Consider the following 27,628-nt stretch of genomic DNA (forward strand, 5'->3'; position numbering starts at 1 on the left):
GATGGTTTCACTTTTCTAGACATACTGCCAGAACACACACATACACACACACACACACACACACACACACACACACACACGCGCACACACAAAGACGGTTTCACTTTCTCTAGACATACAGACACACAAGTACACTGAACACGGTTGAAGCGACATAATGAATATTTTATATTCTATATATATTTTATATATCACTGAGCCAAGACCATCACATGAACCGTGAGAAGAAAGGCAGGATGAAGGGAACAGAGGGGCTTCATACGCGCTTCATCAAACCGTAGGACAGACAACCTGATACTGTGCTTTGGTTTCCTCTCCTCTCAGGCAAACTAATGAAGTTGTCCTCTGGACTGATTCATTACAGGGTTAGGGTTAGGGTCGACTCTGAGGTTAGGGTTAGGGTTAGGGTCAACTCTGACGTTAGGGTTAGGGTTAGGGTCGACTCTGAGGTTAGGGTCAACTTCATGGATGTTTGCATTAAATGTGACGTTACCATGCCGACCCAGGAGTTGAAACAACAAAGAAAACATTGGTTGTTATAGATTGTGTGTCACTGCCAATGCTCTTTGAATCTGTATTGGGTTCTGGACACGTAAATGGAGTACTAGGGTTAGGGCTAGAGAGTTAGAGTTAGAGAGTAACCCTAACTATGGAAGAGAGTTCCAGCCCTGAATCCATCTGTGTTTCCCTCCCTTCTCGCTTCCTCTCTTAGTCTCTCACTTCCTCCATATTCCAGCCTTGGCAGTCTAAAGTGATGGGGCTGGAGGGGGTGTGTGAGAGGAGGTGGGAGCTGTGTGTAAAGGGGGTTGAGGGGGTGTGTGAGAGGAGGTGGAGGAGGAGGCTGGGGGGGGGGGTTGGAGGGGGTGTGTGAGAGGAGGTGGAGGAGGACGCTGTGTGTAGGTGGGCGGGGGACTCCACACCGTGGTAGAGACGTATCCAGCTGTCTTATCAGGAATTCTTGGCTACGTCTGCTCGCCCCGCATGAGAAAGAAGAGAGAGAGAGAGAGAGAGAGAGAGAGAGAGAGAGAGAGAGAGAGAGAGAGAGAGGAGTGAGACGGAGGAAACACTTGAGCGCATAGGAGAACAATTCCTATGAGATTCCAACTCGTCTCACTCCTCCTTATCTCGCTCCTCCTCGTGCGGGGAGAATAAGAATCTTAGTAATGTGGCTTCTGGATAGGGAGCTAACACCAGAACATACTGTATATAACGTACAAATACACATAACATATATGATGTACAAATACACACAACATATATAATGTACAAATACACACAACATATATAATGTACAAATACACACAATATATATAATGTACAAATACACACACCATATACAGTATAATGTACAAATACACACAACATATATAATGTACAAATACACACAACATATATAACGTACAAATACACACAACATATATAATGTGCAAATACACACAACATATATAACGTACATAGACACACAAAATATATATAATGTACAAATACTAACGATGATCACGATTGGTACAGCATGGGTTATAAAATTTCTCTCCGAATCCAAGTAAGCATGTTTCACATCAAGACTATCAAATATGAATCCCAAATCAGCAACTGACTTTAAACCATTGAAACATTTAATTGTATTTATTGTTATTTGACCACATTGATACTTTATTTGTTCTTATTTCCTTAAGCATTTCTTTTTCATCATTTGATCAATCCAACTTTGGAAAACAAATACCAGTTGTAATCGATAACATAATGTGGTATTTTGAAACCCTGTTCTAAGTGGAAATTAGATAAATCTCACAACACATCTCAATGTGAGGTCTGCCGCTGTGAGGGAGGCGAGGTTAGTAGAACTGAAGTACGCGCTCATTCGAGTCACAGCTCCTGGAGCCACTGTCTCCTTGCTCCCGTTCCCTTCTCCTGAATGAGTCTGGGCACTGGGCCCAGCGGCTGAGCCCTTACCGCTGAACCTCGGAGAGGATGCCTCAGGTGTTGGTGCTGAATGAACGAGGAGAAGGTCTGGAGGTTCAACGGGATGTTTGCTTTTGTTCTGCCTCTCCCGCTTTATTTAAAAATGTAATTGTTAATTGTTGGTAAATGTAATTGCGAATGCGTGCCTGCATTCGTGTGCGCGTGCATGTGTGAGTGTGTTTGTGTGTGTGTGCATGCGTGCATGCAGGCGTGTGGGTGTGCGTGTGTATGTGTGCATGTGTGTGTGCATGCACATTATTAATTGTACGTTGCTGAGAGGCTGGGGGGGGGGGCATGATAGAGCTGGAGGGATTCTACTGTATGCTCCAATGATACTTTGAAGAAGACATTCGTTTCAGTATGTGTGTGAGATTCAATGGGTTATGGAAACCTTCTCCCCTTTCACACCAATTATCCCAGCATGCACTGGAAGTGATGTGAGAGGACCATGACAGCACCCAGACCTTCATGGAATGGAATGAATAGAGATGGAACCATCTAAGCAAAGTAAGGAAAACCAGAACACCCATGGGACGACTGAAGGTCCGAACATGAGGAGAGAAGGAAATGATCCGTTTGAACGTTGGTTTAGAGGAGACACTTTAACCATGGCGCCACACCGGCATAACATCAGAAGACTATTCCCCAATGGGAAATATGATTGAGCGCAACGGAACGTTTATTGAGAATGTGAAGCAAGAGACTTCCTAGATCTGCATAATTCACGATATGTGTCACTCCCTAGGAGAGGACAAAGACGTCCACCTGGGAGACATCTTGCCTGGCGTGTCCCTACGTGGCTATAGAGGGGTGGTGAGTACGGTCAGGCAGTAAAGGGCTGACCTGATGCTCTATGAAGCCTAATTAGCAGACGCCGGGGGAGCCAGCGGGCAGAAAACAGTGAGGAGAAGCACTGGACCTCCCAGAACCTCCAACACTAGAGCCGCCCACCTACTGACCACATCACCTAACCCTAACCCTAACCTTACTGACCACATCACCTAACCCTAACCTTAACCTTACTGACCACATCACCTAACCCTAACCTTAACCTTACTGACCACATCACCTAACCCTAACCCTAACCCTACTGACCACATCACCTAACCCTAACCCTAACCTTACTGACCACATCACCTAACCCTAACCCTAACCTTACTGACCACATCACCTAACCCTAACCTTAACCTTACTGACCACTTCACCTAACCCTAACCTTAACCTTACTGACCACATCACCTAACCCTAACCTTAACCTTACTGACCACATCACCTAACCCTAACCCTAACCTTACTGACCACTTCACCTAACCCTAACCCTAACCTACCGACCACATATTAATGATTAAGCTTAATTAATTAATTACACCACAAGTACCTCCAGGTCGAGAAAGTCTCCATAAACCATTAATGGAAAACCTAAACTCAATCAGGATCAACGAAGACCAGACCCTCACTGAGCCAGCAGCAACCCCCTCCCCTACACACACACACACACACACACACACACACACACACACACACACACACCACACACACACACACACACACACACACACACACACACACACACACACACACACACACACACACACACACACACACACACACACACACACACACACACACACACACACACACACACACGTACACACCTTGCCATGATGCTTCTGTTGCGTTTGTTCTTTGCTGAGTGGGCCAGTATGAGGAGGACTTTTTAAATGAGGAATGCATTCAGCGCACCAGTGTTTCACTGTGACCTTTATGCAGTCGCTGTGGGTTACTAGAACATCAGGGGAACCAGCTGTCTCATTAGGTTCTAGATACAAGGGATACTAATCAATCACAGAACAGTGCTGTAAAAAGTACTTTATTTCCTTCTTTATTTTCTATGTTTGGCTATTGTGTAATATATATATATATATATATATATATATATATATATATATATATATATATATATATATATATATATACAGTACAGTATATAGGGCCAACACAAAGTCCTCTGGTATTTTCTGCGTTCTGCTGTCCATTAAAGGCCTCCATTAAATGGAAGCCTTTTCTGCAAGCTGTCGTAACAAGCTTTGTGACACCATAAGGTAATGCTCAGCTCTTTGTAACACCATAAGGTAATGCTCAGCTCTTTGTGACAGCATGAGGTAAAGCTCAGCTCCTCGTGACACCATGAGGTAAAGCTCATCTCCTTGTGACACCATGAGGTAAAGCTCATCTCCTTGTGACACCATGAGGTAAAGCTCATCTCCTTGTGACACCATGAGGTAAAGCTCATTTCCATAATTGCTACAATGCCCACTAATTAAACTGCCTGTTCCGCTGTCAGTATTTGCTAGCAGCTATAGCTCAATGAATTTCTCCCTGATAGGATTTACAATTGTAATCCATTTCCTCAGGCTCTACAAATTGAACTCCACAATAATGAGTAGCACTGGTGCTAATGTGTCACACAAGAGACACCTCCCACTCAATTATATTCAGCGGTGGAAATGCTTAAACTCATTATAATGAAATGCTGGTCAGTGTTAAAAGAATCATGGTTCAGTTCTTATTGCTGAGACTCCTTATGCCCCCTCCCCTCTCCTTTCTTTTAAAAATCCTTTTCCAGTACTGATAGACTCCATCTCCAGACGAAGGCCGTCTCCTCCTGCACGGCGACACTATATTTATAGGTCAAGCTAGATGTTATCTGCCACAAGCCCGCAAGCGGAACCCTTTTTTATCTGTGTGCAAAGAGGCCAGCCCCTCTGTCGACCTCTGTCTCTGTCTCGCAGCGCCTGGACTCCCCAGATTAGCTGACCTGCATTCTGACCCAGTGCTGAGGAGCTGGAGGAGGAGCAGGAGGAGGAGGAGGAGCAGGAGGAGGAACAGGAGGAGGAACAGGAGAAGGAGGAGCAGGAGGAAGAGGAGGAGGAGGAGCAGGAGGAAGAGGAGGAGAAGGAGGAGCAGGAGGAGGAAGAGCAGGAGGAGGAGGAGCAGGAGGAGGAGCAGGAGGAAGAGCAGGAGGAGGAGGAGCAGGAGGAGGAGGAGCAGGAGGAGGAGCAAGTGGAAGAGGAGTGGAGAGCCCCTATTGAAAGCGGAGCTAGGGGAGGACTGAGGAAAGAGCAAAAGTAGAGATATGACATGAAGGTGAATTAGACCGACAGTGTGTGTGTGTGTGTGTGTGTGTGTGTGTGTGTGTGTGTGTGTGTGTGTGTGTGTGTGTGTGTGTGTGTGTGCGATATGTTGTAGGTTTTTCACTATTGACCTTTATACTTTAACCTATAGACTGTTACATTGTGTGTTATCTAGCCCCACTGTTGTATGGCCTTAAGGCCTGGAGTAACTAACCTAGATGGGCTAGGCTCAGCTGCTGGTCAATGCAGAGCGATCCCAACTGCAGACTACAAACACATAGTTTGTGCGTATCGGCCACGACAACGCCGGGCCTCTGGCTTGTCGACACCTCCTTCCTTTGATGGAAGGACAATTGCATTGTTGGGAGGGGTGAAACTGTGTTCTGGGCTCACTCTGCAAGAGAGGAGACATTCATTAATTTCATTAAATCGGTTAATTTAGCTTTTTTACAGGATGACAAGTTCATCTGTCCTAGACACAATAACTCATGAAGAAATTTAGTGTATGAGTGTGTATGTGTGTGTGTGTGTGTGTGTGTGTGTGTGTGTGTGTGTGTGAGAGAGAGACACACACACACACACACACACACACACACACACACACACACACACACACACACACACACACACACACACACACACACACACACACACATATGTATGCACAGTAAAGATGATCCTCATCAAAGAACATGGAAGTTGAAGGATGCAGACAGAGGTAAAGGCCAGCTTTATAATCAGCTCCTCGATCTTCTCATTAAAATGTTTCATGTCTCAAAGCCGAGGATGACAGCATATGTTGTCACATGATACAAAGGGACATTTTCATCTGTATACTGTGGTGATATATGTACATAATAATCCTGTCTTGAATGCATTAACATTTGTTACTGTTTTGTTGTTCACTGCTGGACTACAATCTTCAATGATAATCAGACATAATCCATAGTGAAGTAATGAATAATGCTCAAACTGGGCCGGGTTCAGTCACATAGCACATGCAGAGCTGGGTGAGACAAGTCTCTCTCCGAGGGACCTGAATCAGATAGGATTCAGGTGGACCGTCAGCCTGCTCCTCAGAACACAAGAGGAGCCCTTTCCCTTCAGACTGTGGTCAGGCGGAGAGATCTCTGTTGAAATGTCCACGCCAGGGGTTTACGTAAAGTTGCAGCACAGTTTGAAAATGCATTCAAGCAAATCTGAAATTGGTTTCTAGAACAGTTAATATGCTAGATTGCAAATGGAGGAACTCAGTTTGAGATGTGGTGCAAAACTTTGAGATTGCCACTTTATACAATTTGAGAGAGAGAGAGAGAGAGAGAGAGAGAGAGAGAGAGAGAGAGAGAGAGAGAGAGAGAGAGAGAGAGAGAGAGAGAGAGAGGAGGACAGCTCACACATTGTCTGAAGTTCAAACATTTCAAAGGTATAATTCTCTATACATAAAATATACATGTGCTTTATCCTAGGTAAATGACCTCTCTAAATACAGAAGTTTAGATGCCCTCCTTGTGGATGGGGGGACTGTAGAGAGCTGACTGGGGAGAGCGAAGCCAATAGAACACAGAGCCCTTCAATTATGCAGGAGGTGGACTGTTACAGCAGGTAGGCGTATGTGCATTTGCATGCGTGTGCATGCTTGTTTGTGTGTTTTTGTGTGTGTGTGTGTGTGTGTGTGTGTGTGCATGTCTTTGCGTCAGTTTGTGTTTGTGTTTGTGTGTGTGCGAGCGAGTGTGTGCATATCGGTGTATGTCAATTGTGGGAATTCTGTTTTTGTCAATTATGCTGATACGGGAAAAGTAAATATTTCATCCCAACCATTCACAAATATATGAATGATGGTATGTATGTACGTATGAATGTAGCCTATGTGTGTATGAGTGTATGTGTGTGTATGTGTGTGTATGTGTATGTGTATGTATGTATGGACGGATGTACAGCAACAGAAGAGAGATAAAGAACAGTGGTTATTTTCTGCCTTTCATGTTTGACTCTCTCTGACAGGTACGGCTGTGGGCGTCCCTACGAGCATCAACCTTGAGCAGGGGAATAGAGAGAGAGAGAGAGAGAGAGAGAGAGAGAGAGAGAGAGAGAGAGGGAGAGAGAGAGATTCATCCAATCTCCTCTCCTGCATCACCACGGAGACCCTAGAACATCATCCACTACCACCCTAACCATGGAGACCCTGAACATAAGCTCCACCACCAGCAGTACCACGGAGACCCGGGAACATCATCCACCACCTGACGTTGGGGGCTGGAGCTCTACTCTGCTCGCTGTCAACAGGGCGGCAGAGAGGAGAACGGAGCGAGGAGCTCAGCCCTCCTCCTGCATCCTGCAGCAGCGCTACAGTGTGTTGTTCAGGTGAAACTGTTACTGTCTTAGTATATAACAAGAAGCTACATTGTAATGCAGGGCGTGTGAACTTGATGGGTGAAAATAAAATGGACAACCAGACAATCAATGTGGTCCCAGACCCTTTGGGGAGGCTGTGTTTGACAGGGCCCACAAGACCGCAATTAATGTAGCGTGAAAGAGCTGGAAAACAGGTGCTGTGGGTTCCGACAAGGTTTGTTTGGTTTGTTTGTGGGTGATTAAGTCAGTGAGTTAGTGAGGGAGTGTTGTGTTGTGTTGTTTAACAAACTGCATTGCAAATTTCACCACCCCCTTTTGAACCCTCCAGTGAATTAAGTATGTTCAACGCTTTGAAGGAAAAGTTTCCACCTTTTTTATTCTAGCAACACATGCCAACGAAAATCAAACACAAAGGATGAATAATTTCCAATAGCTAAGAAAGGACATAAAAGGGGAGGTATGTCAGAAAACTGAACAGCAGTGTACACAATCATGTGTTTTCATGTGCTCAATGACAGGGAGGACAAACCAGGATACAAAGGTTGTGTTCATCATTGTATTCCTTGTGCGTTTGCTGTGTGCCATACTAGTGTTTTTATTGGATTTATTTTGTGAAGAAGTGACACTGGCCAACTTCACACACATCTGACCGCATCTAACCACCCACTGATGTGCCCACCCACACACGTACACACACACACACACACACACACACACACACACACACAAGTGTGCCACACGCACATACACACTGCAAACCCATTCACACTCATGCAAGTACACACACACACACACACACCATCACACACACAGAGGATATTTTTTCTTTCAATATTGTTCCATTCCGCCCTCGCCGCTCAGCAGGAAATGAAGGCGACCTTATCTTCATCAGAACGACACTGGGATGGCGAGCCACAAGACGGAGGCTCAGTGTCTCATAGAAACTCTTCAAATCAAAAGTGTAATAATGTATCAACAGCCAGACTTCATGTACAACTTATGTTACAACGCTACGGCTCCCATGTGCTGGAGCAGCCTCCACCTTTAAGATCATTGGTGACATCATGTGATATGGAGGGTCAGGTGTCATGTGATATGGAGGGTCTGGTGTCATGTGGTATGGAGGGTCTAGTCTGGTGTCATGTGATATGGAGGGTCAGGTGTCATGTGATATGGAGGGTCTGGTCTGGTGTCATGTGGTATGGAGAGTCTGGTCAGGTGTCATGTGATATGGAGGGTCAGATGTCATGTGACACAGGGCGTGTCAGTGAACACCCGGTAAAGCCCCATTGTCTTTCTGTCCAGAAGTGCAGTGTGTGCGTGTGTGAACATGCAATTTGTATGTGTGTGTGTGTGTGTGTGTGTGTGTGTGTGTGTGTGTGTGTGTGTGTGTGTGTGTGTGTGTGTGTGTGTGTGTGTGTAAAGCAGTCTATGTGCTTTATGCTACAATATAAAATAATATAGTATTTGATATGTTCCCCGCCTGGTCATCTGTCTCGCTAAACACATTTCTGAGACAGCTAAGTACGTATCATAATAATTAAGAATTGAGTATGCCACATGAAAAAAAACATGTATAGGCCTTTACATAAATAGAGAACAACTGGGTCAGACACAAATACACACAAAGAACAGGAATGCATATGAATTACTACGTAGAGAACGTATACTTCAGCAATCAGCGAGTATGGCGCAGAGTGCTATGGATACAGCGCCCCCCCGTGGCCAACCCCGAAACACCGACATAATAAAAACAATAACAACATGGCCATCTACTGGCGATCAATACACATTGTGTCGTTGACAACTAGAGCACTAGAATAATGCAGAGACCAGAAAGTTGCCTAAAGAGGACGACAGGCAGCATTAAGTTCCACATTGCGGACCATAATGCACACCATCTCCCATGTCCTTGCACATTGTCTGGGATCATGACAAAAGGATGTCATGTAAGGAGAGTGGATCAATCGGAAGGCGGTCACATGGTGGTCATTCGGGAGCCAGACTGCTCTACAGGTCAGTTGACAGACGAAGGGATGCACGTCCGTTATCGGCAGAGGGTGAGACGATAGCCGGGCTGATCGCTGAATCTCCCTGTATCTCCCTGTTCCTTGGGGGCTCCCATCGCAGAATGCCTCACAAGAGCAAGAAAGAAAAGGTAAAGTGGCTGTCGTTGGGTTTACTTCCTTGCATTGACATTAAGACAGTTTCAGGACTCCAAGTCTGGGAAATCATAGTGGAAGTAAAAATGGCCCTGCAATTAGGGAATCAATCGGTAGGAAGCATTTGTTTAGTATAGGGTGACAGACAGTTTTCATTGAAATAATGGACTGAAGGGAAAATAATGTAAAAAAAAAAGAAGAAAAAAATAAACAAAAATAGGCCTATTAATAATAATTAGCAGTCTAGCAAAAAGTCCATATTTGTGTTTTACTTTATGTCTGCACACATCCATTTGTGTGACACGTGTTGTGAGGGTGTGGATTCATCGGGCTTCACAGAGACGCCTCCAGGTTTTCAACTTCTCTTCTATGTGATTATCTGTTGTTTATCGCTGTGAGCACGGAGGTCAATCAGCGCCCTGTCGTCAGACTCAGTCTCACAGAACCTAAGAGATCAGGTGGCCGGGAACCATCTGATCGGAGGGAATGGAACGTTACCCTTAACCACATCTAACAGCCCCCCACTGTCCTACGCACACACACACACACACACACACACACACACACACACACACACACACACACACACACACACACACACACACACACACACACACACACACACTCTTTCTAGTTCTCTTATCCAACTTCTTTCTACTGTTTCACTCACCTCTTCTCCTCTCCTTTCCTCTCCTTTCCTCTCCTCTACTTTCCTAACACCTCCTCTCCTCTCCTCTCATCACCTCTCCTCTCCTAACCTCTCATCATGTCTCCTTTCCTCTCCTCTCATCACCTCTCCTTTCCTCTCCTCTCATCACGTCTCCTTTCTTCTCCTCTCATCACCTCTCCTAACCTCTCGTCTTCTCCCCTGCAGTCACTTTCTCCTCACTTCTTTCTTCTGCTCTCACCCTCTACGTGCTGCGCTGTCTTGAAACCCGAGTGTTTCTGGTTCCTGTGGTTCTCCCTTACGAGGACCGGGAACCGCCTCGCTGGGTAACCAGAACCCGGCCTTCTGTGATTGTTGTCCCGGCAGGGATCCAACAAGAAGCAGCCGCCTGCCGCTCAGGTGATGAGGGTGAGGCCACCGGGTTCACACTCGGCCACCAAGAAGGAGAAGAGATACAGCACCTCCTCTTTCCCTCTCAGCACCAACCGGGACCTGCAGAAACTCACTCCACTGTCAGGTACACTCCACTGTCAGGTACACTCCCTCAGGTACACTCCACTGTAAGGTACACTCCCTCAGGTACACTCCCTCCATTGTCAGGTACATTTCCTCAGGTACACTCCCTCCACTGTCAGGTACACTCCCTCACGCTGCAGGGAGAGTGAACCCCCGTTCCTTGAACACAACGGGTTCGATAGGAGCTTGTGGGAGGGGCGTGGTAGGGCCGTGGTAGGGGCATGGTAGGGGCGTGGTAGGGGTGTGGTAGGGGCGTGGGTGGGGCGTGGTAGGGGCATGGGACTAGCGTGGGACAAGCGTGGGAGGGGCCGGGGAAAACCTGCGTCACTCTTGCTCAAGCAAGGGAGCGTATCTGATGGAAAAAGACCACTCTGGAAAAGGGTCTTCAGCCAGAAGTAGCTGACTTGTTGTATTTTACAGAGAATTTCCCCATGAAAAAGAACACTGAAATATTTACCAACACTTCCAAAGGGAACCGTTTAGCACAAAAACAGATAAGGAGCTTGCTTGAGCTAGCTCAAGAATGCGTTCAGGTTGAGCAGTGTGCATTGAGGATCGAACCTGGAAACGTTTCATACTTTCAGTATGCTAGCCTCCTCCTAGGAGCCCCCAATATAGTCAGTTTTACTAATCTACTACACTTTCTCAAGAATGCAGAACATAACTCTGGCCTTCCAAAACCACTTCACATCCACTCAACAGGCAAACCTTTACACTATGATTTAAATCTCTGCAACCCCTCCTTTCCAGCCAAGTGCTCAAACAGTATATGTCAGTCATCCTGTTGACTGCTGACTCTCCTCTGGAAAACGTGCTAGGGCTAGGGCTAGGATTAGGGCTAGGGTGAGGGTTAGGGCAGGGGTTAGGGCTAGGGTTAGGGCTAGGGTTAAGGCTGCCCCAAGACCTTAATCTAGCGCTGCATGTCCGGCCAACACTGGACAAAGGAGGCTGCGTTAACAATTCATAGCCTTGTCGGATCCTCACAACCAAATTTTTGTTCTTAACCTTGAGGTCTGAGGAGCTCTACATAATTGATAGCTGACTGGACCGGTCGGCGCCGGGTTGATCTGGAATACTGATCCTGTCCATTCAGGCGTGGCCACAGACTCAGGGCCGAGGGAAACAGATCTTACCTGCGGAGGGCTTACTAATGTAAGATAAGCTCCACACGGAGAGAAGTGATTTGAGACCGGAACAGAGATCTGGGTCATCAAACCAGCAGAGCGAGCAAATGGTTTCACATCATGTATGACATGTGCACGATTGCTGCTTGACACTTGAGACCCTGAGAGGAAACAAAGAGCGCTGTTATATTTCGGTTCAGATGGTTCAACTGAGTCTGCAATGTATCAATATTCACTGTTCGATACAGTGTATCACATCAATCACCTTTATCAATCTGCATAAAGAGGATGCTGAGACTATTGACAATGTGATCGATGGCCTGTGTCTGACCTGTTCCCACCACTGCAGTGGAGCTGGTTAGGGTCAGGGTTAGGTTGGGCTATGTATCCCTGGTGGTATAAGTGTTCTACTTCCATTGGTAAGATAAAAACCTTTATAGAAACAGCTCTATGCCATGTCTAGTTGTCTATAAGACTATATCGTGCTGTACGCAACATTTCCTGTCAAAGCACTTGATGTGATCATAGCTTATTTTACTTTATTGTATTCATGTATTCATTCATGTATTCATGTGACCATGTGTGTATTGGTGGTTATTTCACTGTGTTGACTGTTAACAAGACAGTGATGGCTGAGGTTTGCACGCTTACATGAATCTTTCATGGCTTCTTTGTTTACATGCCAAATTACAGCGGATCTGGTCTAAGCGGTTTCCTGTAAGCTATACTGTGCTCTGATGATCCCAGGATGAACAGCAGCTGATACGGATGGAGGATTTGGCTGTGGGAGAGAAACCTGTTGCATGTGATATTTAAGGGTGAAAATTAATCTGATTGAATCATTTATGTCATCTTCTCTTCTATTTCTGACCTATATTGTGCCAATTATTAATGAAACAACCCACAAACCCATAGTTACAACAAGTATTATTCCAATCTCCAATCGAGTTCTCCAATGAAGCCATAAACCCTAACCTTAAACATGGTTAGGGTTATCTAACCATGTAACCCTTCATGGGACTAGACATGGTAAGGGTTAACCCTAACCCTTCATGGGACTAGACATGGTTTGGGTTAACCCTAACCCTTCATGAGACAAGACAAGGTTAGGGTTATCCCTAACCCTTCATGAGACTAGAGGGTTAATCCTAACCCTTCATGGGACTATACATGGTTAGGGTTATCCCTAACCCCTCATGGGACTAGGGGGGTTAGGGTTAAGGGGTTATGGGTTAGGCCCAACCAAGCTAACCATGACCCATTGTGAAGTACCATTTACTGAACTGTCTTTCTTTTTAGAATCATACTGGTGATTGGATGCTAACCTCTCCTCAACTAATGATTGTCCTGTGACTCTGTGAGCAAGGCATGAAGGCAACCGTCTGCACCCATTGCCTTCGTGCCTTGGTTGCTCTCTGTACTGTATTGACTTCTGCACTTTCTGCACTAACATTTAGAAAATGTTCTCAACTCTCTACTCATCTGAAAAAACACATCATCACTACACATCATTACAAACCACTTTCTTGCCATTAGTTACCCCTTTCGAGAACTTGAATGGTTTATAGCATATCCCCATTAAAACTGCTTCATTCAGTTTCTCCTTATTATTAAAACAGATTATTCCTAATGGTAATACTAATAACAATCATAATAATCATAATAACAATAATCTCGAACATCTTAATGATCTCGTCCCTGCTATGAGCTGGTGGATGACTCATTCTCAATCTCTCTCTCTTCTCTTTTTCTTCTGCTCTCTCTCCCACATCTTCTCTAACCCTAACCCTCTAACCCTTAATAGACGTAGTCCCATAGACGTATGACTCGTGATTTGCTCTGGCTGTATTTGTAAGTGCAGCTCACAAAGCCTTTGCTGCCACCTGCTGGATAAAAATGAAACTGCCTATCTGCGTTTCTCCCACAGAATAATACACCGGACAATTTCTATGGAGTATATTTTGGACAGCCCAATTTTCCGCTTTCTCTGTATTTTATATTATATGCATGCTAAAACACAACATTTCACAGTACCTGCACTCATATTCATATCTGATTCATATCTGATTGAAGATCATATTTTACGGATAACATCTCTCTTTTTGGGCTGGCATTTAATGGAGAATTGTATTTTAAGTTAGGGTAGGCAGTTTATTTTTTATTCGTTTTTTTGACCCATTAGTTGAGATTATCTTTACTTCCCGACAGCAATCAATCAATCAAATACTTGGACATAAAAAGGAAAAAAAATAATTCTGTATCTGGCTGTCGCATGCCTCATAAACCCGGCCAATCATTTCATTTGGCCTGAATCAAAGCATTGGCCTTCCTGTTTGCCCGACCACCTGTCTGTTCACCCACCTGTTGCCCAGCCACCCACCTGTGGCCACTCTGCACACTCACTGCCCATGGGTGGAGTTCAACAAGGCTAGGCTATTGCTAAAGTTAGCGAGCTGAAACCATCCAACCAGACATAAGCAGCTGATATTGCACCACCGACACATCACAGGTGGCTTTTTGTAGACAAACCACAATTATTTTTGTATGGTTATTGGCACCCATTTTGAATAGGTGACTATTCAGAAAACGTGTCCCATGGACCGTCTCCAGTCTGGGGACCGGTGGTTGGGAATCGCTGGTCTAGAGCTAACCATAACCCTCTTTGGGTACACTGAGTATATAGGTGAATCTAAAGGTAACTAACTATAGTCTAGAGCTAACCCTAACCCTCTCTGGGTGAGCTGAATATATAGTTGAATGAATAGATAGGTAACTAACTATAGTCTAGAGCTAACCCTAACCCTCTCTGGGGAGCTGAACGATGAAGGGATTTAATGATGAGCAGGCTTGTTTGGTTCATCATGATAGGACCTAGTTAGCTAATCAGTGAATTACTGTGAACCATGGCTTTTGGATGATTACTGAACACAGTCATCTGTCTACCTTTATGTCTGTCTGACTGGCAGTCTGTCTGTGATAGTTATTGGAGTTTTGATCAGCATGGTGATTTCCCTATAGTCTATCAATAATATGAATGGATCCGAAAACACAACCTGTCCAGGTTACATTCAACGGAATGACTTTAATTAATTCATGACATTGCTGACATAGAGCCAGCCTGTACAATAAGTCCAGAACACAGAGATATTTTCATGTAAGCTATGCAACGTCATTACTGTATCTCTCAGAATCAAGGCATTACCGTTTTCCTGGTAACTGATACGATTTATCTCTTATGATCTCTTTTGATTCCTATGGAAAATCACCTGTTGCCACATCACATTTTAATGACTCATATTCACTTGATGCTCTGAAAAAAAACGCCACATTAATTATATTTGTGAGTCAAAATTCGAAGATTTACACTTTAAAATGAACCTGGAGTCACCGTGCACGAAAAGTAAGTAAAGTAATGATTTTACTGAAACGGAAAAGTCTATAAAATTGCCTATGAAATCCCCTTATCCTCGGTCAGATTACGTTGTAACCCCTTTTGGCATTTAAACAGCGGGATACGGTTATGCTTTCTGATCTAAGATCTGAGGCCCGGTTGCATTGAAGGGCAGAGAGGCCCGTCAGTGGGGAGGAGGGGCCGGACCTATATTACACTTTATGGCCCGCCCCCTTTTCAGCTTTCAGCCAATCACTTTACGTCACTCACAGCATGAGCGGTCCAAACTCAGCCAACCGGCAACCTCCTTCCCTAGTGACGTCACTAACTAGCCAGTTCCCTCCAGCGGCAGAGAGCTTCATTTTCTGATCTGCTTTTTGTGCTAAAATGGAGGCTGGCCTCTCGCCCTGAGTTGATCGCCTTCCTGGTCGAAGTTTAGATGTTGACATGCAATAAACCAGCAGACAGGATGGTCGTGGACGCCCCTAACTCCAACGGGCCTTTCCAGCCGGTGGCTCTGATGCACTTTCGAGGTATGTTGGGTTATTCCCCGCTATGTCCTAGCATACGAAGAGCTGTGTGTTTTCTCTGCTACCCTCCATTGGTTACCGCTTGGTTAGTCAGCAATCAGACGTTTGGTCACAGGAACTATTATTTCTGTCAATCTAATTGCAGTTGTTTCGGCATCGCTATTATATTTGATTGCAAGCTAATCTACTAACCCGGTGGGCTTTACTGTAAGACTAGATAACGCCATTAACGAGCTGGTTTTACTAGCTAGTTACTGTCTGCCCATCCCCCCACTAGTGATGTCAAAGGAAGTGAGGTCATAGCCAGGGAAGGGCTTCACTTTGGTTCTCATGTGTACTCCTGCGATCTGGTGTTCTTTCTTCTGTTTACATGACGTTGTGCATAAACGCTGACCACCCTCTTGGGGCAAAGGAGTCGCGTCTCCTTCTCCTCCCGCTCATCCCTTACTGTTCTCTGTGATGAAGGACTCTGTCACACACTCCATTGTATTTAACACATTGACCCTGGGGTTTAGAATGTAGTGGCCTGCCCTCTTCTGTCCAGCACCCTCCCGTTTGACTTTCTAGATGGCAGGCACCTGCTAAATGCCCCATGGCATATCAGAAGGCAGGACACCATTAAAGAACCATTTCACAATGGTCAATAAGGCAGATTCCTGGTCGAAGTGTGCTCACAAAACACTGCTGTCATTGGAGCCAGTCCATTCTTTTTCAATGTAGCTAACAGTTACGATTGTACAGTGTATATTGTGACCGTACTAGCTAGATTGAATGTGTCTACTGTGCGTTTGATTTGTGAAAGGCCAGTCAAAGGGGACACTGTACTCTGGTGCAGCCTAACTTGGACGGAGCCTGAGGCACTTATTGATAATCTTATCGATTGGAATCAAATGGGGACTAGATTGGTTGTCATCCTATTCGGCCAACAATAGCACTCTCTCCAATAATCACTTTCTCTCTCACACACTAGCTCCAAATTAGTTAATGTTTACCACATTTCACGAGTGGTGAATCTAAATACAAATAATTCAAATCATTTCAGTGCTTTTCTTTTTTTTTTTTTTTTGATTTTGTCAAAGGTCTTGGCATGCTGACAAGTGTAAAAGTTGTTCTCCTGCACGTGAACAAAACGGAACAATAAAACCCAAGCATTATTCTAGCATGCACAACACGCTTAAATGCATGCTTAAATGCAACTACTGATGATGTAGGCCAACCATCTAACCCTACTCACCCCCACCCTATATCAATGCTACAAAGTCTACCTATTTGACCCTGATATGATGATGTAGGCCAACCCCAAGCCAGTTCAACAGTAAATGTCATGTGCAGGCAGCATCGTCTCTGCCCCAAAATGTGCATAATCTCTCTGCACATCGTTTCTCTGCACCTCATAGTCTCTCCTCAATGTGCATTGTCTCTTTGCACATAGTCTCTCTGCACCTCAACGTGCTTGCAGGGTTTTCGGCTTGCATCGATTGCGACTCTTAAGAAAGATAAACTTTATACATCATGGAGTCGTATGTGTATAGTCTAACTCTCCTGTAATTGTATTTATTCATGTTAGACGATCATGCAATTATGTAAGGTTTGTATATAGAAGCAATTTGAAAGGGTTCGGATTGATAAAAGCTACCCCCTGTGGTTTGTGGATGAACAAAAATTCCCCTCCGCTGGCTGACTTCAAGTTGTTATTTTAATTGCATTAATTTACACAGTAGGTTAGCTGAAACAGTAGGGGGTCGACAAGGGGACTCCAATTATTCAAGATCCTTGGTTATTATCAGGTGCCTATACAGAAACACACAGGTGACCAATCTGAGGCCTGCTACATTAATGAAGTCACACGGGGGTTAGCACCCGTATTGGCACAACACCGGCTCTTTATCTGTTGCACAACAAGCTATTTGGGTATTTTAGGCTGTAAAGGAACTTCATAACCACACAGGCCCTTATGTCACGGGAGCAGAGACTGGGTGGAAGAGAATGGAAGAGAATGCATTCCATTATTACGGTCCTTAAGTTGATTAACAGATCCAGACTACTACATCGCAGAGGTTCTGTTTGGTCTGTGGAGACTCAAGACAGGCGTCAAATTCACATTCAATTTTAAAGATCTACTGCTACTACCCTAAAATATAAACGGCAAAAGGGCTTTATAAGGTGTTCAAGGAGTTATGTGGTTAGAAATATAATAAAGCATACAACATAAAAGTGCTTTCATTCACTTGAAAGTCAAGACAAAGTTGTAACTTCAAAACGTAGAAGCATGTGTTTTGAAATGAAAGATTTTCGACCCTGCACCTGCAGAGCTCAGACTGTATTCCTGGGGATATGGCGGACAAATCTTTAAACGCCTACAACTCTAGGTCTTTGTTAATGTCATTAACTTGAATACTGATTACCCTGCCTGATCCTATCCTGATTGTTGCTGCTAGAATCCAAAACTGATGTCTTATCATCACGGTTATGGCAAGCTTATGTTGTTTTCCCCTAGCAAATTAATTGATTTATGTGTGCCACCTCCCAGCAAGACTCCCGATACCGTGGTGTGAAGGGGGGACAGATAACTTGGTGAAGAGCTGGAGGTTGTGATGGAAAGGTTTGATTGGCTGAGGTTGGATGGAGGCCTTTGAATGATGGATGACGGACTGGGTGAATGTTAATTCATGTGAATATCACTAGTTGGCTCTGGCTCATTACATTGGCCTAGCAAGTGACAACATGAATCAAATTACTATTTGGAATGTAGGTTTTGGGCCAATTGTTTCAGTAAATATGAAAATACCTTTTGTGCGTGTTTAAACTGATGGAAGCCTTGCAGAAAAAAATTATTCCACTACTGGATCTCACTCTCAGGCTGGACCCTAACCCTAGTGGTGTTTCTTGTGTCCGGACCCTAACCCTAGCAGCGTTTCTTGTGTCCGGACCCTAACCCTAGCAGCGTTTCTTGTGTCCGGACCCTAACCCTAGCAGCGTTTCTTGTGTCCGGACCCTAACCCTAGCAGCGTTTCTTTTGTCCGGACCCTAGCAGCATTTCTTGTGTCCGGACCCTAACCCTAGCAGCGTTTCTTGTTTCCGGATCGTTACCCGCTGGACACAGTCACTGGTTTGGGTCTGTTCTGGGAATAGCATCATGGACGTCAGAGCCCCCCAGGGTCTCAGTGGGGGGCTGGGAAAAAGCCCCACGCCGTTACCGATGAGACTGCGAAAGCTGCTTCCATACATAGTGAGACTGTAGGCCTAGTGTCATGTGTGCACTGGAGAACCTTCTAGCTAAATAGCTAACCGTAAAGCTTTCTCTATTGTGTATTTGCAGTTGTATGTAGTAGTGTGTTGGTCTTGTGCTCTCTCTAGTGGTCTCCCACTACTGACCCTAGTTTCAGACAGGCAGAATAAAGGGTTTGAAACAGTCAACGGTTAGTATGTTGGCTATATTGGTACAAACTGGAAATATTTCCCATTTTCCCTCATAGTCATAATGACAAGGGAGATATTCTAGTGAAGAAGTCATTCCAGAGAAAATACTACAGCTGTAGCTATGAGTCCCAGATGATCCAATTAACAAACGAGACTATGAAAATTGCCAAATCTCACCAACTCTTAAATTATATCTTAGTTTGTATAATTGTCCTGCATGGAGATTGTGATTTTATCCTAGTTGCATAGTATGCATGTATGGTTAGCTCTGCAGATCCAACCAGCCTGTATAATGGATGACAGCACCGCTGATAGACTGCCCTGCTAAATACTTCCTTTTGTTAATAGGAACTGGACATGGGTTTCAGCCTGGGCCTTCATCCATTCACATGACCCTATAAGACCTTCTAAAGGGGGGTCTGGGTGGGCCTGCAGGGATGAGATATCTAAAAAAAAAAGGGACCTGGCTTGGGCTGTTGCCAAGCAACAGAGAAAATGTGAAAGTGAGTGAATGCTGACGGGCCTTATCAATACCACAGGCTTCCTGAGCTCCGACACTTTAGCCTGCTACCCTTCCCCTCTCGCCATGCTCAAGGGTTAGTTAACCCTAACCGAGTGTGGGACTTAGTTTCTACCTTTTTAGTTCATAGAAGGCTGGTGATTGCATTGATTTTTTTTTTTTTAATGACTTTCAACAGCTCAAATGTTAGGCAGAATAGAACAATACTTGACTTACAATGAGCCAATTGGCTAAATATGGAAATCAAAGTTCTAATTAGAAAAATAAAAGTACCTGACCTGCTATATAGACAATAACCCTTGTGTTGCACTCATGATTCTTAGCTAATGCAAATGAAAAACCCATTATTCTGACAGCAATTAAAACTAGGACTCAGGCAGTCTGAGTGGTATTCACCGTCTGTCACAGCGCTGCCCTTTTAGAGAGAATCATGGGTTTTGCACAGTATGCATTATTTGATTTCATGCCATTTCTCACAATGTGTTTGGTCGATGCCGGACTCAAACCAGCGTCCCAATGTCCATGTGGCCAACTATTACCACTACACTACATGGATGGGCTTTTTTCCAGGAGTAAATTAGACTATATCTGGAGGAGCAGTCGTCCATACAGTAGTCTGAAGTCAGAAGTAGTGGGAAGTAAACGTATCAAAATAATCCCCAGCCATGTTTCTCATACGATGTCAAAATCCACCATCAAAACTGACTTTAAAAAAAAATTATGTGTGTACCCATTTAAGACCCACCTTGCGTTGGACAGAGAGGCCTCGATTTGGATAGAAGAATTTCAAACCAATGCAGCCAATTATATTTTCCAAATTTGTTCTCACTCACTCACTCTCTGGTTTAGTAGTAGATGGCGTTTAATGTGTGATTCTTTGCCACCTGCTGGTGAAATGGAGCATTATGCTTGAGAGTAATTCCTGTAATTGACACTGACATCATGGAATTAGATATCGACACCAAACCTTTTTTCCCATGTTAAGGGAGGTGCCCCGATGAGCAGTTTCAAGTTTCTGCTACTTTCTGAAGCTGACTACTTGACAGAATATTGTTTGCTAAATATAACTTATTTTGGGGTCGGCTTAGCTCAGGAGGTAGAGCAGGTTGATTTGTAACCGAAAGGTTGCTAGTTCGATCCCCGGCTCCTCCTAGTGTCGATGTGTCCCTTAGCAAGACACTTAACCCTAATTGCTCCTGACGAGCTGGCTGTCACCTTGCATGGTTGACTCCGCCGTCGGTGTGTATTAACAGTTGTAAGTCACTTTGGATAAAAGCATCTGCTAAATGCCCTAAATCTAAATGTATATAACCTATTTTGAATCTGCCATAGGTTTGCCACTTTTTAGGTTATCAAAATTGTTGCGAAAAAAGTTTTTCCACTTCCAGGCAGCGTGGAGAACACACTCACTGTAAGCAGCTTTTTTTTAAAGCAGTTTTATAGAAGTAATTATAAGGGGTGGGAATCTCTTTGCACCTCACGATTCGATTCCCATTCAGAGGTCAACGATTATCGATGCATCTCGATGCAACAATTTTTTTATGTACATTTCCATGTGTGGGATTAAAAAAAATATATATTAGGCCTGGGAGATATGGCTGAAAGACATATCATGATATAACTTCATCATATTAATTGATATTGATTACTATTGATAATTCTAATGACCTAAAAAGACTAGGAATTACCATGCTGGATTTAAACACTTCTGTTTAACACTTAATATGACCTTCCACTGTTCTTCATTGATAAATACTCCAATGTCGATACAACAATGAAAAACACTCAAATATTGTAAATAAGTATGGAACCGTGTTTGTCTAACAAACCCAGCTGCTAGATTCGGTGGTCCAGTCTCTTATCGATATATATTGAACATGTTTTATATTGATATTGATAAAAAGTATCACGATACGATCATTTATTGTTTTACTGCCCATATATATATATATATATATATATATATATGGCCATCTATATATCTACATCCATCCATCCATCCATCCATCTGAGTTTGCTACACCCCGAGTAATTATGCGGGTGATTAGGTTAGCTTGTCAACTTAAAGAGTGACTTGTCAAACAACCTCCAGTCCCTCAAAGTGTGTGTGCATATTTGTTTTCAGACGTGGCCCCGGCGGAGCAGGAGAAGCTGTTCATCCAGAAGCTCCGGCAGTGCTGCGTCCTCTTCGACTTCCTGTCCGACCCGCTGAGTGACCTGAAATGGAAGGAAGTGAAGCGTGCGGCGCTGAGCGAGATGGTGGAGTACATCACGCACAACCGCAACGTCATCACGGAGCCCATCTACCCGGAGGTGGTGCACATGGTGGGTTTGAATATCGCAACTCGAGCAAAGTGTACGTGCGAGTAGAATCACGTGAAATCCTCCTGAACCACGGTGTTCGCGCCATTCATCAATTTGCGGGGGTAGGCGGTGTGGTGTAGTGTTGGGTGTAGCTGGTCTGGGGGGTGTAGTGTTGGGTGTAGCTGGTCTGGGGGGTGTAGTGTTGGGTATAGCGGGTCTGGGTGTAGTGGTATTGGATGGTGATGCTGCTGAGGACTTAACCTAACTGGTAACTGATGAGGCTTAATGGGATGGGGTTTAGTTTATTAAACTGGTAACTGCTTAATGGGATAGGGTTTAGTTTATTGAACTGGTAACTGGTGTGGCTTAATGGGACAGGGTTTAGTTTATTGAACTGGTAACTGGTGTGGCTTAATGGGATAGGATTTAGTTTATTTAAAAAAAAATGACTGACGCTTCAAAATCCTTATTGACGTAAAAAAAAAAAACAATAACACAAACCCTAAACATTGCATGTAAATTGGTTTTTTAATGAGATGGGAAGGTTTAAAGATCATTTCTCTGGAAAGCACAAATCAACACATGGCGGATTAGGACCATTTTTGAGAAATGGTTTAGTTATCGATATAACAGTTAACCCTAAAACAGCTTCAGCATCAGTAATCCCTCCTTGGAGCACTGAAGGGGAATGTTGATAACCAGTCATGGGATATTAGTGACGTTGGATAACAACCCTTTTATGTGTTTTATAAATTCCCTTTGGCAGCGAAGACAGCCGGCTGTGTGTTCAAAGAAAATGCTCCCGTCGTTATTGATCTTACTTTACCTCGTCTTTTTCCCATTCTAGTTTGCGGTGAACATGTTCAGAACGTTGCCTCCATCTTCGAACCCCACCGGGGCGGAGTTTGACCCAGAAGAGGATGAGCCAACACTGGAGGCGGCCTGGCCTCATCTCCAGGTGGGGCCTCTTGGATGAACCCCTCGACTCACACCCTCTGATAGAAACCTCCCACCCTCTGATAGACTCCTCCCACCCTCTGATAGACTCCTCCCACCCTCTGATAGAAACCTCCCACCCTCTGATAGACCCCTCCCACCCTCTGATAGACCCCTGATAGACTCCTCCCACCCTCTGATAGACTCCTCCCACCCTCTGATAGCCCCCTCCCACCCTCTGATAGACCCCCTCTCACCCTGTTCATCTCTGATGGACCCCTCCCACCCTGTTCATCTCTGATAGACCCCTCCCACGCTCTGATAGACCCCTCCCACCCTCTGATAGACCCCCTCCCACCCTGTTCATCTCTGATGGACCCCTCCCACCCTGTTAATCTCTGATAGACCCCTCCCACCCTCTGATAGACCCCTCCCACCCTCTGATAGACCCCCTCTCACCCTGTTCATCTCTGATGGACCCCTCCCACCCTGTTCATCTCTGATAGACCCCTCCCACCCTCTGATAGACCCCTCTCACCCTGTTCATCTCTGATAGACCCCTCGCCCCCTCTGATAGACCCCTCTCACCCTGTTCATCTCTGATAGACCCCTCCCACCCTGTTCATCTCTGATAGACCCCTCGCCCCCTCTGATAGACTCCTCCTATCCTCTCAGTCTAACTGTGGCTTGTCGTTTGGTTCATGGTTCAAAGTGGATGGTCTGATTTTAATTTATTGTCTTCCAGCTTGTCTATGAGTTTTTCCTGAGGTTTTTAGAGTCTCCCGACTTTCAACCCAACGTAGCGAAGAAGTACATCGACCAGAAGTTTGTGATGCAGGTGAGCGGCCCACGCCGGTTTCTCTTCACTGGTTTTATGACCTTGTATTATGACCTTGTTAGAAGTGTAACGGGTGTGGGATATTTCTGTTGGACGGCATAGCTTCTAGATCTATTCGACAGCGAGGATCCCAGAGAGAGAGACTTCCTGAAAACAACGCTCCACCGCATCTACGGGAAGTTCCTGGGGCTGCGGGCCTACATAAGGAAACAGATCAATAACATTTTCTATAAGTGAGTCCTATTTAACTTGGATCAGTATAGGTGAGCCCTATTAGCTTGGATTAATAACATTTTCTATAGGTGAGCCCTATTTGCTTACATTAATAACGTTTTCTATAGGTGAGCCCTATTATCTTAGATTAATTATTTCTATAGGTGAGCCCTATTTAACTTTCCGATCACATGTTTTAAATAATACATACTCACTGCAAACCATTTTACTATATACATTTTCATCTCAAAACTTTAATCTCAAAAAATATATAATTTTCTGCGCATTTCCAGGTTTATCTATGAGACAGAGCATCATAACGGTATTGCCGAACTACTGGAAATACTTGGAAGGTTTGTGATTTTTCTTTTCATATGAGTATTTCTTTATCATGCAGTTGTTGTTTTTTGGATCAATCCTCTGAATTTCTCCAAGATGTGGAAATATTGCATTCACCCTATTTAGTATATTTGTTTTCAGTGTGATGAGTTTCTAACTGCCTGCCGTTGTCTGTGTGTCCCAGCATAATCAATGGCTTTGCCCTGCCACTTAAAGAAGAGCACAAGATCTTCCTGCTGAAGGTCCTATTGCCCCTGCACAAAGTGAAGTCCCTCAGTGTCTACCATCCCCAGGTCTGTCTCCCTGGGCTCTCACGCCGTTCTTCATTCGTTCTTCAAGTAGTGGGGAGTAGTTGAGGATCCTAATGGTGTTTATGTTGCAGCTGGCTTACTGTGTGGTACAGTTTCTGGAGAAGGACAGTACTCTCACTGAACCGGTACGTTGGACACACCACCACCCTCTAACCCTCCACCACATTTGTTGTACTTCTCCTCTCTCTTAATCAACCCTCCTTATTTACCAATGGCCGTAACCTCTGGTTGCTGACAGGTGGTGATGGCCCTGCTGAAGTACTGGCCCAAAACGCACAGTCCCAAGGAGGTGATGTTCCTGAACGAGCTGGAGGAGATCCTGGACGTGATCGAGCCCTCTGAGTTCGTCAAGGTCCAGGAGCCCCTCTTCCGCCAGCTGGCCAAGTGCGTGTCCAGTCCGCACTTTCAGGTAAACATTCAGCTGGGGGTTAGGGTTAGGGGTCAGGGTTAGTGATACGTGCTTTGTGCTTTGAGTCAAACAATCTCCAAACTAATCTAATCGAGTTGAAATGTATTTAATTTGAACATTTTCTATTTGAATTTATTTTGTATTTTTTTATGGGGAAATTTCAAAGCTCTCATTTTCCAAGTGTTTTTTGGAGAGAAACTCTGAATAAATGCAGCATGTTTTCAAACTCAAAAATAATCGTTTGAATAATCGGGATTTCAATATTGACCAAAATAATCGTGATTATTAATTTCTCCATAATCTAGCAGACCTGGGTTTGGGGTACGTTCTGTGATGGGTTAGGGTGAGGGGTCCGTTCTGCTGGTCCGTCGTAGTTCTTTGGTGCTCATGTCAGTGGACTGATCTAATGCGGGGCTAGTCAAAGACAGACTCTTGTAATTCCTGTGAATTTTGGGCAGTATTCACATTTATTGAAGGCCTTGATTCTAGTGGGGGGGGGGCTACTGGCCCACAGCCACAGCAGCTGTCAACGAGGGACATCAATAGAATGTGACCCGCTGGTATGTCTGTGGATGGTGTTTGTATGGCAGGTGGCCGAGAGGGCGCTGTACTACTGGAACAACGAGTACATCATGAGTCTCATCAGCGACAACGCCGCAAAGATTCTACCCATCATGTTCCCCGCACTGTACCGCAACTCCAAGACCCACTGGAACAAGTGAGAACCGGCTGAGATCTAGCTTTAGAGAACATTGATCGTTCAGCATTGGGATCCAGGGTAAATGTAACTTTAACTTGATGTCAGATGAACGCTCACCGCATCACGGTTAACCCTAACCCTCGCAGCATTAGGGTTAACCCTAACTCTAGCATAAAAGTGTTTCAGGCCTGTCTAACCTTGTGCTCATGTGCTCCAGGATTATCTAACCCTGTGCTCGTGTTTCAGGACTATCCACGGGTTGATCTACAATGCGCTGAAGCTCTTCATGGAGATGAACCAGAAGCTGTTTGACGACTGCACCCAGCAGTTCAGAGCGGAGAAAAACAAGTAGGTCTCCTGGCCAGCGGCAGCGCTGCTCCCCGTGATCAGCCTGATGAGGACTCTGGATTTAGCGACATGAGACACCATCAAAGGGATAACTTGTAGTCACCTCATTGGGGTCAACAGCTCAGTTTTCTGGGTGTTAAAACAATGTTATTTTGTGGGCTGGGCTTTTCTGATTAGGTGCACATGTCAAACCAGGGTCACATATCCATATTTCTAGAACAGAAAAACATTATGTGTCTCAACAACACAACAAAGATGATGTTGTTTGGATAATTGGTGTAGCCTACCATTTGTGTTTTCCTCAAGTTGTTTCTTTGTTTTGCCTCAAGCCAACGCTGTTACATAAGTTGATACATTGTGACATTGTGACATTTTGACGTTGATACAGAGAGAAGGCCAAGTCGAAAGAGCGGGAAGAGGCTTGGATCAGGATTGAGAACCTTGCCAAATCAAACCCACAGGTCAGTTGGTGTGTGTGTGTGTGTGTGTGTGTGTGTGTGTGTGTGTGTGTGTGTGTGTGTGTGTGTGTGTGTGTGTGTGTGTGTGTGTGTGTGTGTGTGTGTGTGTGTGTGTGTGAAAGCTTGCTGTAGCTTTTTTTATCATCATCCTGCTTTACCCTTAGCTTTAGTGAAGAATATGGCCTTTCATAAAATGGTCATAAATCTTTTGATTTAAATGCTGAGCTGAACACGTTATATAGATGCATTTTTATTCAATTTTATTGAATTAATCAAGCCGATTTAAGAATGAAAACAAAATAACATTTTGATTTTATACATTATTTGCATGCTGCTGAAAGTATTTTTTTTCCGTCATTTCTTTCAACCCAGTTCCTTGTGTGTGTTCCTTCCCCTGACCGCTGTAGTCCTGTAGCAATGGAGACAGAGGCTCCGTCGATAGAAGATGTTCAGAGGTGAAGAAAGACAGTTGAGGAAGGCGCCACTCAGGTAACTGGCTTCTTTCCCTATCTCACCACCTCTCTACATGTGTTGACGCTCCCGTTTCTCACTTGTCAATCATAAACGGATGCTTCACCTGTTGAATGTCTGTTTTGTATGTCTGTGATTGGCACAGGACGGACTGTGCTGTTGTCATTGCAAATGGCTTTAGTCTTGGTCCAACATAATGTTTTGATCTTCTTTTTGACCATAAATCCTGCAACTATTAAACTTTTTTTTATGTTGGATTATAAAAAGTTGGGGCAATTGGGAAAAAAATTGAATCGTCAACAATATTTGGAGGCTATTGATATTTTACAACCGTTTAGTCTGGTGACCCTGACCCTGTTGACCCTAACCCTGCTGACCCTGACCTCCACAGCTACAGCGAGCCCAGCGGACAGAGGGCCCACTGGTGAGCCGCAGGTCTGAGTTGCCTCAGGACATCTACACCACGAAAAGCCTTGGACTCCCCCCGCCGAGGCGAAGACATGTTGACCCCCCCCCCCCCCCC

General features: G+C 44.6%; 1 protein-coding gene across 2 annotated transcripts; it reads left to right on the forward strand.

The window, feature by feature from the left end:
- The first annotated feature begins 15,682 nt into the window (after nucleotides 1-15,682).
- On the forward strand, nucleotides 15,683-27,628 carry LOC311362468 (serine/threonine-protein phosphatase 2A 56 kDa regulatory subunit gamma isoform). 2 transcript variants are annotated; one of them, XM_084482322.1, is made up of 14 exons: nucleotides 15,683-15,841; nucleotides 21,904-22,103; nucleotides 22,930-23,040; nucleotides 23,764-23,856; nucleotides 23,959-24,089; nucleotides 24,363-24,422; nucleotides 24,593-24,701; nucleotides 24,791-24,844; nucleotides 24,958-25,128; nucleotides 25,719-25,846; nucleotides 26,075-26,176; nucleotides 26,565-26,637; nucleotides 27,007-27,123; nucleotides 27,497-27,628. In XM_084482322.1, exons 1-13 carry the CDS (start codon nucleotides 15,748-15,750, stop codon nucleotides 27,091-27,093), a joined length of 1,413 nt encoding a protein of 470 aa, XP_084338448.1. In that variant the 5' UTR covers nucleotides 15,683-15,747; the 3' UTR covers nucleotides 27,094-27,123; nucleotides 27,497-27,628. The 2 variants fall into 2 exon arrangements, with proteins under 2 accessions (XP_084338448.1, XP_084338449.1); XM_084482323.1 differs by having other exon boundaries at nucleotides 27,042-27,123.

The sequence above is a fragment of the Micromesistius poutassou genome (assembly GCF_964030765.1).
Source record: "Micromesistius poutassou genome assembly, chromosome: 17".
NCBI classification, from domain to species: Eukaryota; Metazoa; Chordata; class Actinopteri; order Gadiformes; family Gadidae; genus Micromesistius; species Micromesistius poutassou.